Source organism: Gossypium hirsutum, chromosome A09 (assembly GCF_007990345.1).
Source record: "Gossypium hirsutum isolate 1008001.06 chromosome A09, Gossypium_hirsutum_v2.1, whole genome shotgun sequence".
NCBI lineage: Eukaryota > Viridiplantae > Streptophyta > Magnoliopsida > Malvales > Malvaceae > Gossypium > Gossypium hirsutum.
The window spans coordinates 80,023,145-80,043,493 of record NC_053432.1 but is presented as its reverse complement, the minus strand read 5'-3'; the positions used below and the strand labels follow the sequence as shown (position 1 = coordinate 80,043,493).

General features: G+C 31.8%; 2 protein-coding genes across 3 annotated transcripts; both read left to right on the top strand.

Annotated features, from left to right (window-relative positions):
- Positions 1-4,154: 4,154 nt before the first annotated feature.
- Positions 4,155-8,742, top strand: LOC107896525 (O-fucosyltransferase 30). Its single transcript, XM_016821712.2, has 2 exons — positions 4,155-4,730; positions 5,097-8,742. Exons 1-2 carry the CDS (start codon positions 4,267-4,269, stop codon positions 6,178-6,180), a joined length of 1,548 nt encoding a protein of 515 aa, XP_016677201.2. The 5' UTR covers positions 4,155-4,266; the 3' UTR covers positions 6,181-8,742.
- LOC107896523 (peroxisomal acyl-coenzyme A oxidase 1) lies at positions 7,294-17,412 on the top strand. 2 transcript variants are annotated; one of them, XM_016821711.2, is made up of 15 exons: positions 7,294-8,742; positions 10,925-11,071; positions 11,995-12,103; positions 12,186-12,247; positions 12,483-12,692; positions 12,971-13,058; positions 13,132-13,294; positions 13,728-13,926; positions 14,171-14,368; positions 14,613-14,744; positions 15,267-15,387; positions 15,673-15,783; positions 16,424-16,493; positions 16,667-16,850; positions 16,942-17,412. In XM_016821711.2, the coding sequence occupies exons 2-15, from the start codon at positions 10,934-10,936 to the stop codon at positions 17,149-17,151; spliced, it is 1,995 nt and encodes a 664-aa protein (XP_016677200.2). In that variant the 5' UTR covers positions 7,294-8,742; positions 10,925-10,933; the 3' UTR covers positions 17,152-17,412. The 2 variants fall into 2 exon arrangements, with proteins under 2 accessions (XP_016677200.2, XP_040933002.1); XM_041077068.1 differs by lacking the exon at positions 7,294-8,742 and adding an exon at positions 10,792-10,810.
- Positions 17,413-20,349: the final 2,937 nt, after the last annotated feature.

The window sequence follows — 20,349 nt, the reverse complement described above, 5'->3', positions numbered from 1 at the left end:
CGAGATCACTAAATTCGACAAATGGGTAGAAAATATTATTAATTTAGTAAGTATAAGTTAAATATGAAGTTAGGAAAATTTTTGAAATAGTGAATAGTGCACTAGAAATAAATATTAAAATAATTAGAATCGAAATGAGGTATCAAGACCTCGGGGATTTTAAACTGAGCCATAAATATTTTTATAAATATTTATGGAGTGTTAAAAAGTTAGTATTAAAGTTTCGTTAAGAAATTTTAAAGTTCCGATAATTAATTGAACAAAAAGGACTAAATTGTAACAAATGCAAAATTTTGGGAAATAATTAAATAGCTTAAATGATAAAAGGAAGAGGGCTTAAAAGGCAAATAGACCCAAGGTCTATTTGGGCTGGACGGCAGAGGCATGAAATCAGCAAGAAAGTAAGGAGAATTAAGGGCAAAATTGGAAAAATTGCAAAATTTGCTTAATAAAGTTAGGACCCAAGTGGAATTATCTAGATTTCTCTTCATTTTTCTGAATTCTCATCAGCTAAAACACCATGGAAGGGCTTCTTCAAGCTGGTTCTTCATATTTTTATTACAAGTAAGTTCAATTCTTGACTATTTCTTGAAATTTTTGTATTTTTATGACTTTTACAACTAGGCCCACTTGTTAAATCCATTAGTTTTTGATTTTATGAAAGAAGTTGAAAGTTGATATGAATATGTGCTGGAAGTATATGATGATTTAGCATGAAATTAGAGTTTTAAATTGTTCATATGCTGATTTTATTGAAAGAATTGAATAGAAAGTGAATGTTTGGGACCTAATAGTAAAAGAGTTTGAAGATAGAGTTATATGTGGAAATTCTGAATTTCAATAGTTGTGTAACAACTTATAATGTCTAGTAAAGTACTAATTGAGAAAATTAGATTAATTGAGGGGTTAATTGAGAAAGGACCGAATTGTATAAACTGTGAAATTTGGGGCAAAATAGAAATCAACATTTTGCACTAAAGCAGTTTTGGACAGCAGTAGTAGTGTAACTTTGAAAAATCACCAAAAATTGTAGAGATTGAATTAGAGGATGAATAAAATATGAAACTAAAGCTTATTGAGTCTAGTTTCTTATAAAAGAAATGATGTGAGCAATGGAATTGTAAATCATGAGATATAATAGATTTTGTGAGGCAAGGTCAGAATGAATTCGGGTTCCCCTGTTCTGACTTTGGAAAATCATTAAAAATTGTACAAAAATGATTATGAGTTATAGTTTATATTGTTAGAATCCTTAATGAGTCTATTTTTAGAAGAAACAAGCTAAAACATCATCCGAATTCTGTACAATGAGATAATTAATTTTTAGTGAAGAGTGGTCGGAACTGTCAGACAGCGAAACAGGGGAAACTTTAAAGAATAAACTGTACTATTTGGCTGAACCAAAAATTATGAAAATTTTATGGTATGAAGATATGTGAGTCTAGTTTCAGGGAAAATTAACGGATCTTAATTTGGAGTTCTTTAGCTCCGGATAAAAATAATTTAGTGACTCTGATTCGGATAAACAGCTTTGAATATACATGTTAGTGAATATTGAAATTATGGTTAATGTTGTTTAAGTGTGTTATACACATTAAGGATGTGGAATGGAGAGGAGGAGGAGGAAAATTGGGAAATATATGAATGATTCGTGTATAAATGGTCATATGTTTGATTATAACTCATAAACGATGAAATATGAATGATGCTTATTTTTGTGCATTATTGGTCATGGTTTAAGCTCATGTGTGAAAATAAAGTTTCATAGTATGTGTGTATGGTATATTCAATATATGATTTGGCATGAAATAATACCATGAATGGTTTATGAATTAACACATGTTGGTAAGCCTGATATATGAATAAATGATCAAATTGAGCGGAACGCCGGATTTGAGTACTTCTGATCAAGTGACAAAGTGATAAGTGGTAGCTTTAGCTACACTTATCTGATCAAGTGACAAGTGGAAAGTGATAAGTAATAGCTTCGGCTATACTTATCTGATCAAGTGACAAAGTGATAAGTGATAGCTTCGGCTACACTTATCTGATCAAGTGACAAGTGAAAAGTGATAAGTGATAGCTTCGGCTATACTTATCTGATCAAGAGACAAAGTGATAAGTGGCTACACTTATCTGATCAAGAAACAAAGTGATAAGTGGCTACACTTATCTGATCAAGAAACAAAGTGATAGGTGGCTACACTTATCTGATCAGGGACAAGTGATAAGTGATCATACGTAAGACCATAGTTATACTATGGCAAAGTGAAAGTGAAGTACTCAATTTTCTGTGACCGTTCCGTAATTTGATTAAGGATGGTAAGTGACAAATGGGCCCAAAAGAATTAAAGTAAATGGATAAGTGGTAGTGTATTTATATCGGGACGATGTTGTTATTCAAGCTAAAGTGATATTTTCATTGCTAAATTGAGAATTACATAAATGTGTTATTGAATGGTATAATCAATAAACATTGAGTTAAATGGTAAATACGTATTAGTTTTGAATTTGATGTCATTGAATTGTACGTGAATTAAATGGAAATTGCTAGTGATATGATTTAAATTATGAGCATGAGAAATTGCGAATTGAATGAAATGGAAATGAAGCATTAAATTGCATGAGTATGTATCGGGTCTCGCAGGCCCTAATTATTATGACTATAATATTTTGAGGATATATTGTGAAAAGTTATAGAAACATGTTAATTATTTTGAAAGTTTTAATTTTGATGAAATTTTATAACTCGGTTAAATACGTTTACAAGTGTATGTGTTTTGGTAATGCCTCGTACCCTATTCCGGTGTTGGATACGGGTAAGGGGTGTTACACTACTATCTTTTTTTTTTCCTTATTGAACACTTTCCATCAACAAACCAGAGTGAAATTAAAAAAAGAAATACTTCATAAATTTATTCTATAAATATAAAATGCGAGTAGTTCATTTATGGGAAAAAGTGGGTAGTTTTATTTTAATTGATAACTATTGTTTATATAAGGAGATAATTTTTTGATACACAACTTGTGGAGTCTTTAGACTTTGGAAGCACGGTTGAAAATGACTTAAAATATGTCATAAGTCTTTGTACTCTTCATAATTTTAGAATTTAATCCCTATACTTTTATTTTTAAGAATTTAGTCATTTACTATTCAAAAAGAAAGTCATATTTGTTTATAATTATATTTAAATTAAGAGAAAGTTAACGGAAGGACCAAAAATGTCCAATTCAAAAAGTAGAAAGATCAATTTTGAGCAAATAAAAATAGAGAGACTAAATTCGCACAAATTGACAAATATGGGGACTCTTTATAATTCAACCTATTTATAATGTATATTATTGTTAACCCCGTTTACAACAACTTCATTTGTCTACTAAGATTTTACTTATTATAGAAAGGTGGCTATTATACACATACCATAGAGATCATATTGTGAATTTCCATCAAATGAAAAAAGTGATAATTATGTTTTAGAAAAGAAAAAAGTGAGAATCAAATCAATAAAATTAAAAGTCGTATAGCAAGTGCATGCGTTATTACTTTTATGCACATTTTATTTTACATCCATTTACATGACTAAATATGAAGTTTATAAGTTTATAAGTTCGATTAATGACTCTTAGTTATCAAATTAAATTAATTATTTTATCATGAGTTATTAAAATTCAAGTAATCAAATTAGAAATTAATAATGTACCTAATTCATAATAAAATATTTAATTAAGGAACTTCATAGTTTATTGAATTGATATTTTTAAATTCACTCATTGAAAATTATTTCATTTATTAAAACATGATGAATAGATTCTTTTTCATGTGAAATTTAAATATTTTTAGTTGAAATAGTATTTTAATTAATATTTTTTTATTTAATAAATTATAATTAATAAGTTTACTTATAACAAATACCTATAATTTTACTAAAAAATTTAGATAATTTATTGTTATAAAAAATTAATTTAATAAAAAAATATTTTGTATTACTATGATGTTGCTTATGAAGTGAAAACCTATTATGGATGATTAAAATAAAATATAAAATTTTTGTTCTACTTAAAATTTAATTGGTATAATGAAATGCTGGAGGGTTGTTACTGAAAAAGTTGACTGTATACTAAGAAGGATGGTCAGCTGTAAAATGGCCCGTGAAAGCCCAACAGGAATTTCCAACAGTTTCAGGCTCAAACACCTTCAAATCGACATCACAGAAACCACATCGTCAACCGCCAAAAAGAAGCCGAAGCAAAATCGAAACAAAAAACATGTTCAATCTCAACAGAACGATTGCCAATCCCAAACTATGGAACAAAAGGAACTCCCAACAATCGCGCAGATCGCCATTGCTTTTCCCCTCGATTTTTCTTATTTCTCTTTGCTTCTTCTTCTTCTTCCTCACTTACACTCCCATCCCCAATTACATGATATTCTCAACCTCTTTGAAAACCGTAAACGTAGCCCTAACCCACCAATACCCACATTGCGAAACTCGATTTCATGGGGAGAAATTCTTGTGGTATGCGCCTCATAGTGGGTTTAGTAACCAGCTTTCTGAGTTCAAAAACGCCATTTTAATGGCCTCTATTTTGAACCGTACCTTAATTCTCCCTCCTATTCTTGATCACCATGCCGTAGCTCTTGGTAGCTGTCCTAAATTCAGGGTTCAGAGTCCTAAAGAGATCCGGATTTCCGTTTGGGATCATATCATTGAGCTCCTTAGGAGTAGGAGGTAACTGCGTACTGCCCATTTTCTTGTTTTCTATTTCAATTTCACTTAATTCTTCTAGTAAATTTTGTATCTTTTTAATGTTTGAATTATGAGATTTTTTTTATCCTTTAGATTAATTTTGTATTATTGGTAAAATGTGGTTAAAAGAGAAAATAATGGGTGTTTTGATCTGGTTTTTAGCTATATGTAAGTTCAAATATATTGTCTCAAATTGAAGTTCATAGTATTTGTGTAAAATTCAAAACTTGGGGTTTTGTGGTGGCAATGCTCCTGCTGATTAATTGCATGAAGTTTCAATCAATAGGTAAGTTCAGTATTGTTTTTAACTCCATGGAGTTTCTAGCTTATGCTTACCTCTTTTTGCAGGTACGTTTCCATGGCCGATATCATTGATATTTCTTCATTACTGTCATCTTCACTCGTTCGAGCCATAGATTTCAGGGTTTTCGTGTTATTGTGGTGTGATTTGAATGTTGATTTGGTTTGCTCCAATGGATTGAATGCGCCGCCGTCTCTGGTTGAAAGCTTAAAGCTATGTGGCTCTCTGCTTTCCGGAATTGATGGTAATATAAATCAATGTTTATATGCTGTCGATGACGATTGTAGAACAACAGTTTGGACATACCAAAATGGGGTGGATGGGATGTTAGATTCATTCCAACCTGATGAACAACTCATGAAGAGGAAGAAAATTTCGTATGTTAGACGACGTAGAGATGTATATAAGACTCTTGGACCAGGTAGCAAAGCTGAATCGGCTACTGTTCTGGCGTTTGGAAGCCTTTTTACGGCCCCATATAAAGGTTCCGAGCTCTATATTGATATCCAAAATGCACCAGCAGATCCAAGGATAAATGCTTTAATCAACAAGATTGAATTCCTTCCATTTGTCCCTGAAATTGTAAACTTGGGAAAGCAGTTTGCCACTCAGACAATAAAGGCTCCTTTTCTCTGTGCACAGCTTAGGTTGCTTGACGGGCAGTTCAAGAACCATTGGGAAGCTACTTTTCTGGGTTTGAGACAAAAATTAGATTCGTTAAGGCAGGCTGGTTCTCAGCCTATACATATTTTTGTGATGACCGATCTCCCCCAAGGTAATTGGACTGGAAGTTACTTGGGTGATTTGGCTATGGATTCAGCGAATTTTAGGCTGTATTTTCTTGGAGAAAATGATCTCTTGGTGATGAATACGGCAAAGAAACTAGCACTCGCCAGACATGGCCTTAGATTCAAATATTTTCCTGTCAGTATGGATGCAGTGGCTAAGGTGGAGAAGCATTGCTCCCTTGATATATTACCTGATGTACTCCTATATATAGAGGAAACAATTTGCAGTTGTGCTTCGCTTGGTTTTGTCGGGACCACGGGTTCAACAATAGCTCAAAGTATCAAGGTCATGAGAAAATTCGGTTTATGTTCAAGTCCAATTCGGTCTGCATTTGCATTATGACATTGATTCATTATAACCTACTTGATAGAATTCCAGTGGTTCGGTTTGGTTCTCAGAAGGCATGTCTATGTGTGTTCTTTCAAATTTGAAACTTCCAATCAGAGACAAGGACTATTTTCACGATCAAGCTTGTACCATATATTTATTCACGATATGATCCAACTGATTTGCCATATTGTCAGTTAAAGAGCTTTTGACCAACGAGCACATGATCTCAGACGAAGTTCGATTTCACTCACAGCTGCACCAGAGCATTTAAGTCAAGGTTGGTTGTTTGTCAAAGGGAAATCTTTATACCTCCCAAAAGCAAAGTTTGTTTCGAGTGTTTTTCATGAAATTTAATGACATATGAACTGGGAGATGGATGGTACATGATATTATTTATGTATGGTATTGTTTATTCAGTACATTTTCATTCCTTTAAGGGACTACTTGCTCAAGGGTCGGATTATTCATCTGTTCGTGCTGGGCTCGATAAGGGTATTAGTAAATTCGGTCCAGATCGGAGCTCAGGCAAGGAGTTATCAAAAAATTCGGATTGTGATGTGGTCCGACACTCATCTCATGCTTCCTGATAAAATCAACACAATCCCAGAATCTTGTGTTAATGGCCAAATCAATATCATTGAAGTATTTTAGGTTTTTTTTTTTAATATCATTTTGATACATTGAAAATATTAATGAGTGCACTTGCACTGTTTATTAACATATAATGGACAAAAAAAAAAGCATAGTTAATATATTATTGAGTAAACTATATTTTAATTACTTGATAACTATTCAATTTTTTTTTTTGTTTTGATCACCAGCTATTAAATGAGTAGCTGAAAATTGAAAAGTTACTCAAGTTTTGTTTGATTTCAAGAAATGGAGGTTACTTTCGTTTTTTTTTTTTGAAAAATGGAAAACATTTAAGAAAATATGTTTGGTTGAAAATTTTAAAAATAATTTTTAGAAAAAAATAAAAATATATAAAAATTAGAAATTAATAAAAAATATTTTCATTAAAATGCTTTATAAAAGAGAAAATAATGAAATTTTTTTTAACTTTAAATGAATTGATCTTGGTTTAAACCCATATAAATGAAAACATATTCTTTCTTTTGTCAACCTAAGTGGTGTGGTGGTTTAGGGCTGAAAATACTTCGTTATCGAAACATATCTTTTCTTTTAAAATTGGGTTTCAATATTGCATCTAACAAAGATGCTTTATGGGTTCGCGTGCTTCGGTTAAAGTATCATTTGAAGGAGGACCTGTCGGATTGCATTGCTCGGGAAAGCTCTTTTCTTTGGAGGTCTCTTTCTAAAGTTTGGCCGTTACTTCGCGAAAATCTTTTCTGGTCCGTTTGAGATGGAAATAAAATTCGCTGCTGGAAGGGTAATTGGATCTCGAATGTGGGGCCCTTGCTTCGACATATTCCGGATAATGTTTTTCAAGATTCGGAGTGCCTCTTTAATGAGATGATCACTGAGGACGGTTCATGGAACCTTGATCTTTTTTAGGTTTGGTTTCCAGAGGATGTGATTCAGCTTATTAAAGGCATTCCGCCTCCTCATCCATTTGCTAGCCCTGATAAAATTTCTTGGTGCTGCACTTCGGCTGGAGTTTTTTTTTCAATTAAATCAGCTTACAAGATGTTAAAGGAAGGTGATTGGAATCCAAAAGATGATAAATCAAAGAGTGTTTGGAAGCTGTCAGGTCCTCAACGAGTTTGGTTTTTCATTTGGACTGTTCTACAAGGAAGGCTCCTTAGTAATATGGAACGGGTTAGATGGGGTTTAGCAGTAAACCCTTCTTGTCCCATCTGTAATTTCCACTCGGAGGATATTTTACATATTTTGAGAGATTGCGCTATTGCTAGGAACGTCTAGAATCAAGTCATCCCAGGTAATTGTTTATCGATTTTTTTTTCTAACAATTTACAGGACTGGCTTCTTGCTAACTTGCAGGATAATAGCAAGGTTCACAAAGGAGGATCCAGTTGGGCTTGTCTTTTTGGCCTTCTTATTTGGCGCCTTTGGAAGAGCCACAATTTATTCATTTTTCAAAGAAGATCCTGGAGCTCAAGAGAGATGGTTAAAGTTTCTTTAAGTTAGGTGAATTAGCTCTTCTCAGCTTTGAGAGCAGATTTTAAGGGTAGTTTTAAACCTCCGCTAAAAAGGAATCGTTTGAGGCTCCTATTTTTCTCAACACTGATGGGGCAGTGCAATTAGTATCTGGAAATGTAGTTGTTGGAGGAGTGGTTCGTGATGCCAATGGAGATTGGATTTTTGGTATAACCGTTACCTTGGAAAATATTTTATTTTTAATGCTGAACTTTGGGGCATTTTGAAGGGACTCAGGTTAATTCAACGAAGAGGTCACCATAAAGTTATCATACAATTTGATAGTACGGAAGTTGTTAAAGTTATACTTGACGATACCTCTATCGAAGCAAACTCAGCGTTAATTAGGCATATCCAAAGTATTTTATTTCAAGAAAAACGGTGGTTTTTGCGGTACATTCTAAGAGATCAAAATTAAATTGCAGATTGTCTAGCAAAACAAGTCACAGATAATTTGTAAGTGTTCGATACTCCTCATCCGATGACGCGCTCATTTATGGATTTAGATAAGAATATGAATGTTTTTCTCTTGCAGGATACTATTATGTAATTAGATTGGTATTTACTTTTTTTACAAAAAAAAAAAAACTTTCTTTTTGTCCAGAACTTTCAAATATTAAATCTTATTCTTGTTCGAATCTATATAAGTGTAAAACTTTCTAATTTTATTTATCATGTTTCTATTATCGAAATGTGTTTTCACTGTTTTTATTAATGAAAATGACTATTTATTTTCTAATCTTTAAAAAATAAAAAAATAAATCAGTTTTATGAAAAGGAAAAAGAAGAAGAAAAAGAAAAATGAAAAAAAAAATGTTCTGTGAAATGAAATGGAAACTTAATTTTAGGTTAAACCGGTTTGTTTTTCTATTTTGATTTAATCAGTTTATTTAAATAAGATTTTAAATATAAAATAATATTAGTTTAATTGATTTTCTAAAAAAAAAATTCAATTAATTTGTCTAAACTGATATTTTCGCCGGTGATATATTGTAAAAAGATGTCATGGGGTTGCTGTTCGAAATTTAGTTTTTGTATCAATTTTAAATTTATTAAAATTATAAGTGAATTTTAATTTAATGTATAATTTGATATATGAATTTTAATTTAGTATAAATATATATATATAAAATTTTAGTTGTGATTTAAATACATATATGTAACTTTTATTTTCATTCAATTTTACATATTTAAAGAAATAAATACAGTAAATTATTTTTATATTTATTATATATAATTATTTGTGTATATAATATATAAATATAAAATAATATTATATTAATAATTGTGTTAATAATATATGAGAATTCGTTTAAATTAAAATTTCATATATAAAATTGTAAAAAATTTAAATTTATGTATAAAATTACACCTTATACTAAAGTTCATATTTAATTTTGAGATTTATCCTGTTTAAAAATTTTAATTAATTAATTTTTTCAATATTATTAATAACTAAAATGTTCTTCCCACTTGAGGTGGGTTTAATTTTTTAACTATATTTTTTAATTAAATGTTTATTACAATTTTAATATATATGCACTAAAATAACTAATACAAACTAAATCATAAATTTTAATAGAAAAAGGGAATTAATACTAAAATTTTATAGTTATCTTATAGGGAAGAAAAAGACATGAGATGAAAAACTATAAATAATTAATGAAATTATAAATATTGAGATAAAAAATTATGCAAAAAAAGAAAGAAAGTACAATTCAAATATAATAAATAAATTAAAATTGAAATTTAATCACTTTATGCAATTTAAATAAAATGAATGGTTATGAATTAAGTACGCATACTTTATTTTGAAAAAGAAAAGCTAAGTTAACAAATTGAATTAAAATTCTTAAATGAAATAAATCTAGAAATTCGAATATTGTCGGGAAGAAAAATAGAAACTCGAATTTAATCCAGCTGGGACCCGGCATATATAAACTTTTGTCCCTCAATGTATTAGAAAAAAAAAATTTAATTTAATGAATAATTATATAAATAAATTTTAATTTAATGTAATTATATACGTAGTTTAAATATGTACTTACAATTTTAATTTTGATTTAATCATACATATTTAAAGAATAAATATATCGATTTATTTTTATATTGGATAAATATAATTATTTATGTAAGTAATATATAAATATAAAATGATGTTATATTAATAATTGTGTTAATAATTTATAAAAATCGGATTAAATTAAAAGGTCATGTATAAAATTATACAAAATCAAAGTTTACGTATATAATTACATATTAAACCATAATTCATTTATAATTTTAATATTTATCTTAAAATATAAGATTAGTAGTTAAATCAATAATTAACTTTTTAATTATTATAAATTAAAAATTCATTTTTCGATTTAACTTTTGTCCAAGTTTCTTTCAGTAAAAAGTCTTAACGTGGGAATTAACTACTTTTTAATATATTTTTGTACACTCGTTATTTTTGATAAAAAGAGTCAATAAATTCTCAACGAACTCTATTGTAATAATCGAAGCCGAAATAAGGGCGAAGGTTTTTTTTTTGAAGTATTTATATTCAGTTCATTCTGCTAGATACTTGTTCTTTTGCTTAAGTGCTCTATTGTTAATTTGTTGGTTTTTGAAATTTCGATTTGAGTCGAAAAAGAAAAACACAATGGAGCCACTGGATTACCACGCTGAGGAGAGGAGCAAGGCGTCGTTCGATGTAGAAGAGATGAAGATCGTTTGGGCTGGTTCTCGTCACGCCTTTGAGATCTCCGATCGAGCTGCTCGTCTCGTCGCTAGTGATCCGGTGACCTAGTGTTTTTTTTTCTTTTTTCTTTTTTTGTCATTTGATTTCTTGTTACCTACATTATGGCTGTGAAAATATATATGAAACATAAGTTTCAGAAGCTTGAGAGTTTTGGTTAATCATAACTTGAAATTGTTAGTTCCTTACACTTTTATTGCTGAATGGCTCCGATTAATTTTTTCTTCTTTTTCTTTTTCTAGATTAATTTCATTTCTCTTTGGTTCCCGAGAACACGCGGGAAAAAAAAGTGAAGCTGAAGTTTGGATTTTGGCCTCTAGTTGTTAGCTGCTTTTAGGGTTTAAAATTTAAATATATTGTTTCCTATAATCCCTTATCAGAATATGCTTTTTACTGTATGTTTCTCACGAAAATGTAGGAAGAAATCCAATTTTTGTTTGGTTGCGTAAATTGAGTATTCAGTTTCTGCCTGTTAAATATGCACCAGCATTCGGGATATTGCAATATTATAAAATTTGAGGTTCTTCTTAAGCTTTTCAGCTACCGGAAAGAGTTTCCTTGGACTTGAGACAACTTTTACCTGTTTCTTAATTTCAGCTTAGTTTCTCTATGTTTTGCCACTTGAGTCTTTTAACTCTTGAAATGCGTTAAAGAATAGAAGACTAAGTGTCTTAAAGATCGAGGCAGTTCCATAATTTACCTTCAGTTGTTCTAGATTTTGGATTTGAATTTTGGTATTGTTAGTTTCGAAAAATTGACATAAGTGGAAAAGTGAAATGAAGCAAAGATGTGATTTTCTCTTCCAGTGATGTTGTCGTTCTTTTCTATTAGTTTCTGCACTGATTGATATTTAATATTCCTAATCTTTCCCTCCAGTAACCTGAACGAGTAGAATCACTTCTCAATTTGGCATTTTTAAAGATAATTCTTTCATATCTAAGTAGTCTTCCTTCTATTTTTTCTAGGTCTTTCGAAAGGATAACAGAACTATGCTTAGTAGGAAGGAGCTGTTTAAAGATACTTTGAGAAAAACTGCTCATGCAGTGAAGCGGACTATTGAGCTTAATCTCTCTGGTTTCTTTTCATCTGAGCTTCTCATTGCGTTATTTGATTTTTCCCTTGGATATCTAATTAATATTGTTATCTTTTATGACAGAGGAAGAGACACATACATTATGGTTTTACGTGGATCAGCCCGCTTATGCAAACCTTCATTGGGTAAGTGCTATTTCTTGATTCCAGTTATAAGCTTCTAAGTACCATATATGCTATTTCTACGCTAAGCAATATATTTGGAAAACACAAGAAACCTTGGTTGACTTCAGCATTCAAATCTCGTTTGCTAAATTTAATATAAAATGATGGTCTCTTTGGGGTAATTTCTGGGTTTGAAGTTTGCATTATTTAAATCTAGTTTTAAGTTTTAACCTACTAATATATATTTTCTTGATAGGGAATGTTTATACCTGCTATTGAAGGACAAGGAACTGAGAAGCAGAAACAGAAATGGCTGCCAATGGCACATAACATGCAAATCATTGGATGCTATGCACAAACTGAACTTGGTCATGGCTCCAATGTCCAAGGGCTTGAAACTACAGCAACATTTGATCCTCAGACTGATGAATTTGTCATTCATAGCCCCACATTGACTTCAAGCAAAGTGAGTAAAATAGTTAACAATCCTTTGATCAATTCTGTCTTTGATATCGATCAATTATACTTTGTAGTAAGCAATATATCCTGAGAACTGCTTCAATAATCATTCTCAGTATTTTTCTTCTTTGACTCAGACATCTTCAAGTGTATCCTCTCTCCTCTTTTTTCTTGTGTATAATGCGTAGTTTTCTTATGCGTACCTTGTATACTTCATGACTTGTTGTAATCTTATAGTGATCTCCTTGTATTTTATTCACTTAGCTTGGTTTTTGCTATTTATAGTGGTGGCCTGGTGGACTGGGTAAAGTATCGACACATGCTGTGGTTTATGCTCGTCTTAGAACAGATGGACAAGATTATGGAGTGCATGGTAAGTTCCTAATTCATGAACTTATTTCTTTAGCTGGTATTGCAGATATTAATTCAGATACTTTCTTTTTCAGGTTTTATTGTCCAGCTGCGTAGTCTGGATGACCACTCTCCTCTTCCAGGCATAACAGTTGGTGATATTGGAATGAAATTTGGAAGTGGGGCATATAACAGCATGGACAACGGTCTTCTGAGATTTGATCATGTGCGCATCCCGAGGAACCAAATGCTAATGCGGTTTGTTCTATAACCATTCCTTTCTCTGTCTTTGTCTCCTTGTCTGCTGCTTTCTCTGAAGGCCAATATTTTTTCTCTCGTTTGATGTTTATCTGTCTGCCCACCTTGTAGAGGAATAAAAGTGTAGCCATGGTGGGAAGTATCTTTTGAAAAGTCTTTACTGGATAGTTCCTGTAATGAGCAGTTTTTTCTTGACTGAAGTTGCAAGACTGCAAAATTTTCTGCAACATCAGTTAACAGTAGAGAGGTTTTAGAGTGCTTATAAACCTAAAATTTATAAAAGTATCTTTCGTCAATTGAAGAAAAAGACCAACAAGGAAGCCACAAAAGTGATAACCTAGGCTGAAGTGCTGCTCCTATTGTGTGATTTTCATGCAAAAACAAGATGACTGTTCTGATGTTTGCTTCTTTATTTCTTTGCCAAATGTTTCAGTCTTTCCCAGGTTACAAGAGAAGGGAAATATGTACAGTCTGATGTTCCCCGCCAGCTGGTTTATGGTACTATGGTCTATGTCCGACAAATAATTGTATCTGAAGCTTCTTGTGCTTTGTCAAGGGCAGTTTGTATTGCAACAAGGTACAGTGCTGTTCGTAGACAATTTGGTTCAGAGAATGGTGGTCCAGAGACCCAGGTACTACTTTCTTTTGGACTGCAACACTGATACACCTATACATATTATTTCAAGTACAGATTGTTGTACACAGCAACCTTTTATTTTATAATCACTTCTAATGGCTTGTTGTTTCCCATAGAAACTTCCAAAGACTTTTGTTAAAAAGTATTGGTTGCTACTGCTGTTGATCTTTCAGACTAATTTTTACATGTCCCAAAGGTTGATGCATCTAATGCTTTTACATTTATTTAAATTGTTTCAGGTGATTAACTATAAAACTCAGCAAAGTAGACTCTTTCCTTTGCTTGCCTCTGCCTATGCTTTCAGATTTGTTGGTGAATGGATGAAATGGCTATACACTGATGTGAGCAAAAGATTGCAAGCCAACGATTTCTCCACGTTACCTGAGGTTCATGCATGTGCTGCAGGGTTAAAATCTATTACCACTTCTGCAACTGCAGTATGTCACTATTACTAGCCTTCACTGGTCTTCCTTATAATTATATTGATTAGTTTTCTACCATGTCAAATCTTGATTAATTTTCCTTCTATTTGGTTGGCCAGTTTATTTTCTATTTGATGGCACAAATGCTCTCTCTTTACTTTTAAAAATTTTGATATTCATTTGAAATCACAGTCAATAACTCAGCTTATTTATTTATATATTTATGTTTTTATCTTGGCTAAAATAAATATGCTTGCAGGATGCCATTGAAGAATGCCGAAAGTTGTGTGGTGGTCATGGTTATCTTTCTTGCAGTGGACTTCCGGAGTTATTTGCAGTTTATATCCCTAACTGTACTTATGAAGGAGACAATATTGTGATGCTTTTGCAGGTGTGAAAAATGTGAAATAGTATATAACTTTTATTTTTGTCAACCTTTCTTTGTCTTCATTTTTGTTCTTTTAGATGGTAGTGGATGAATTCCAATTTTCTAATGGAGGCTTAATCTTAATAGTAGGTTTTACTATCTATTCTGAGTTCAATATCTTATTAGCTGTATTGCTGGTGCTTCTTGGTATTTTATGTAGATAGGATGAACTATGTTACTTGGGCTTGGCTGTGAGTGTTAAATATGAGTATATATCTGACACAGATATGGTTAGATTTTCTAAGTTTCTTTATGTATTTAGAGGATCTTTAGAGGTCATATCCCCATATCTATGTATCAGATAGGAGTGTTGGACACTAAAGAAGAGTGAAGAGTCCAAGTAGCATAGAGGATGAATCTATAGTAAAGAACATGTAAGAAATATCACAATTGAAATAGGGAACCAATCTAAAATCCTTAGATGTGGTGTTCATAATGATGATAGGGTGCCATCTATTGACAATGCAATCGGGAATATTTCTGTAGGTTGCAAGGTTTCTAATGAAGACCATTTCCCGGCTGGTGTCTGGAAAGATGCCTATTGGGACAGCAGCATATTTGGGACGAGTAGAACATCTCATGCAATGCCATTGTGAAGTTCAAAGGGGTACCTCTTACATGTTTTTCTTTCTTGAGCTTGTTTCTGACTTGTATTTTGAATTATTGCTTCTTGGAAAATTGAAAATTGTTATTTTTACCAACATTAATTATGATTTGCTCAATGCCTAGGAGTAAGTTTGCCGGTCCTTATTTCTAAACAATTTAAAGCTTATTTTAATTCTAATCTACAAAAATATTGCCAACTCTAGACATGGTTTCATACTCCTTGACAATTAACATTGGACTGGGTAAGTAACAATATAATTATTTCATTATTTCGGTTGGCTTGCAGCTGAGGATTGGCTAAAACATAGTATTATATTGGAGGCATTTGAAGCGAGGTCTGCTCGGATGTCTGTTGCCTGTGCTGAAAGCCTTAGCAGATTTTCAACTCCAGAAGAGGGTATCTTCTCTCTACCTTGATGGGTGAAAAAGCATTCTGTTTTATCAGTCATTTTTATTGTCATGGTACTCAACCAAGTTAACTCTTGCATGGTCCTCTTGTAGATGGTTATGTTTTGGGGGCGTAAATGAGACAGTTTGTTAGACTAGAAAAAAATGAATTTGGCTTAGTCATTTTCGAGTTGAGCTCTAACTTGAGTAGCTCAAGCTGTTGGCTGGACTGAATTTGAGTACTTTCATGTTTTATTCATATAGCTGGCGAGTTTAATATATATTTATTTTTCATCAATATTGAAAAATTCTAGCATGAACTAGAAGTCGAGCACAAATAATCAAGCTTGAGGTTAAGCATGGAGATCGAGCTTATTTTTTACTAGGTAATCATGCCTAATTGAGCAAGTTCAAGCAGTTCACCCCTTGAACCGAATTAAGCTCAAGCTTTAAAAGTTAAACTCAGTGAGTCTGACTCATACTTTGAGCCTCGAATTTCAAGTTGAGATTGAGCTTCTTACTGCTCGAGTTCAGCTCAGCTCAATTATGAATATCATTCTGTTATGATATATAATCTGGTTAAGTTGTTGAAGTAGATATATTAATTGAGCTTCCATGTTCTCGTTTCCCTTTTTTGTATATATCTTCAGGTTTTGGTGAAATCTCAGCTGATTTGGTTGAGGCTGCCGTTGCTCATTGTCAGTTAATTATTGTTTCCAAGTAAGCTTCTCCTCGAAATTAATAGTCGATGAGGTTTCTTATGTATGGAAGGAACCAAACTATAATATTCATAAAATTCGAACTTTCATCACAATTTCTAAGAAATTGGTTGCAAATGTTGAACACCAAATCATAGGATCAACATAGTGTCGGCTGCTTGATTTGTTTTTCAGGTTCATTGAGAAACTGCAGCAAGACATACCAGGAAAGGGAGTGAAAACACAGTTGGAGAACCTCTGCAACGTATATGCATTGTCTCTTTTACACAAACATCTTGGTGATTTCGTCTCCACTGGCTGCATTACCCCGAAACAAGGTGCACTAGCGAACGAACAGCTCAGATCACTTTACTCCCAGGTTTGTTTCAAGTATTTGATTCCGTTAATACGGTGATCAGCTCAGAAGGCTGCTTCATTCTCGCTAGTTTTGATCTCATTTAAAACTGTAGGTCCGCCCAAATGCGATTGCCCTTGTTGATGCATTCAATCACACTGACCACTACCTTGGCTCGGTTCTTGGTTGCTATGATGGAAATGTTTATCAAAAACTGTATGAGGAAGCTTGGAAGAGTCCGTTGAATGATACGGTTGTGCCGGATGGTTATGATGAGTACATTCGGCCACTTTTGAAGCAACATTTTCGTACTGCAAGACTCTAACAGTTCAAGTACCTTGCAGTTGGTTGAATGTTAGAATGAGGAAGGTTAGCTTATAACTAGGCTTCCGCAGCTATTTATCTTCTCTTACAGATTATGGCTCTGATTTGTTGTTATTTGCGGAATTAAACGTCGTCGTAGGATACCTTCGATTCTTAAGTTACGTAGTGGGATAAAAGTTAAAGATGATATATATATGTTTTATATATTTATTGTGTAATATATCGATGGAAATTAAATAAGTCTGGCTCGTTCGTTGATTTATTCGATTTTAGTTTTATTCGCTTGAATAGTTTAATTTTAATATGTTTGTAGTTGTTTTTTTAAAATAAATTTAATCCAACCATATTTGTACAACCAATATCATCCCAGTTTGTAAAAGTAAGCAACAACCATTTTTTTTAATCAATTATACAGTAATATCAAAATCGCTGACCCCAAGTATATGCTCTAGCAACTTCGAAATTGGTCAAAAGTAGGACATTTATGCGATCAACAAATTTGTTGTGACTTGTTTGGTATCAGCAATCCTCCGAGCAGTGCATGTTGAATAGTCTGAAACTCAGCTACATTGGGATATTGATGAACTGCCTCTGCAACCGTGTGAATTTTATCATCCTAACCAAATCATTCTCCTCATCGAAAAATGCGCCCAATAGTGCATGGAGTGCTTCTAGCAAAGTATGAACTCTTTGCAATTATTACCCTACCATTCATCGGAAGATTTATTAGTACCGTTATATCTTTTAGCGTTATTATAGTTTGATCTCGTGGAAATCAGAAAGTATAAATCATAGATTTTCATTGTTCAACTTATACATAAAAAAATATTAGTACACCTTAAAATTTATTTATGTACATAAATAAATGCAAGATGATTCGAAGGTTTAACGTAAAAAAAATGAGATTTTAATAGATTCAAAGTATTCAATCTTTATTAATCTTTGTTGCAATAGAAAATATACGTTGGTCTTATGATCTAAATGATGACAATTTGAATTTCAAGTTAAATTTGAGATATTTGATAAAAAAAATTTGAGGATTAAGTGCCTAATAAAACTTAAAGGTTGATATCTCTAAATTTTATTAGGTGAGTATTGACATTTATAACTCTCGAACTATTTTACATAGTCTCATTCTGTATCCTAATAGATTTAAAATACAACCGACTTTAAATAACATACTAATCTTAAAATTTATAAATATGAAGTCTTGTTGTAAGAAAATAAAATAAAATTGTAGTACATAGTTCCGAAAATGTTTAAAAAAAAAGGCAATAAATGAATAAATAGATCTATATTATGTATTTTTTTAAATTTTGAATATCATTATTCTTTTCTTTACAATAATTTTTTACCTTTTAAAAAATTCTATGTTAAACTTTATTTTAATAAATATCTAATAATTACAAATAATAAAATAATATATTTCAAGAAACTTTAATTTTAAATTTCCTTTTTAGAGATATCTATACTATCATAAGAGTGAAACGGTCATAGAGAGATCAAATTATATAATGGGTAAATAGTAAGAGTAAAGTTTTTTATAATTAAAACTAAATTAACACAATGTATAAATATTTGAAGGTTAAAATTATTAATATACCAATTTTAAAACTACTTTTAACTTTTTCACGTTATAAAACATGAAAAATTAATATCATGCTATTTATTTTCATCAACATTTTCTTTTGGTCGATTTCGTCAACATTAAATATACAAAAAACTTTGTAATATCCCGAATTAAGGCCTAATCGGAATATTGGTTTCGTGACTACAAATCCGAGATAGAAATAATTATTTTATAATTATTTTGAGGTTTATGATATGATTGCATAATTGTGTGAAAATTTCGTGAATAAATTTTTGGCATAACGAGTTTAATTTAAAGTTAGGGACTAAATCGAATAAGTTGCAAAACTTGCATTCTAGAAGTTTTTAGTATGAAATTGCTTTGAAATATTAATTAGGAGGTCTTAAATGGAATTTGACCAATTTTAAGTTCATGGACAAAATTAGGACATGGAAGGAATTTTTGGAAAGTTTAGTAGTAATGGCATTTTGGTCATTTGGATATTAAATAAAATAAAAATAGGAAAAATAACCCAAAATGATCATCTTCTCCATATTGTTCTGCCGATTTTTGCTCTCCTCCGTAGCTGGGGTTTCTTCAACTTTCAAACTTCATAATCAAGAGAAACGAGATTCAAGTCGTGATCGAGGGAAAAACAAAGTTTACGAGGAATAGGCTCGATTGTTAAAAATTTTGTACCGAGGTAAGTTCATGTGTAAATAAGGTAGCATGATTTTTATTTTTAAGTTATTGATGTTAAATATATGATATGCTGATTTTTATCATGAAATATATGCTTTGTGGTTATTTTCGAATAAAATGCAAATTAAGTGCATTATTTGTTAAATATAAAGTGCTACCGAGTATTGGTTTCGGTATTTTACGGAAGATGACAAGGAGAAGTGTTCGAGGAAAATCCCGTTTGAACCTTAGGAATTGATTAGGATACAAGTGACATGTCACTAGGATGGTTGAACATCCGAACTCGTTGAGTTGAGTCCGAGTTCACTTATGGATGTGAAATGTCTGAACTCGTTGAGTTGAGTCCGAGTTCGTGAGATGTAACTAGGCATCCGAACTCGTTGAGTTGAGTCCGAGTTCACTTATGGATGCGAACGCCCAAGCTCATTGAGTTGAGTCCGAGTTCACTTATGGGCGAGTTACATGGTAGCTTGGCTACAAATATGACACTTATGTGCAAATTATCCATGTATCCGAGTTATATTCCGATGTGTTCAACGGGTAAAATTTCTAGTGAAATGGAAGAACACTTAAGATGCAGGTGACGTATTGGTAAGTATTGTGAAATGGACACTTTGGACAGGTATGTACTTAACCTTCGGGTTGAAAATAGATACAACAACGATAGGGTGATAAGATGATTAATGATGTTTAAAAATGTGATATATGTTTTGGTGATATCATGCTAAGGTTGTTTGGTATAATTGTATTGTTATGTTACTTGTTATTTGCATATGACTTACTAAGCATTTATGCTTACTCCCTCCTTTTCATTCACTGTAGTTTTGAACAAGCCGGCTTAGGAATCGGGACAGGTCGAAGGTTCGATCACACTATCCGAAGGACTCTTTTTGGTAAATGGCTTGTAAAACTTAAGTATGGCATGTA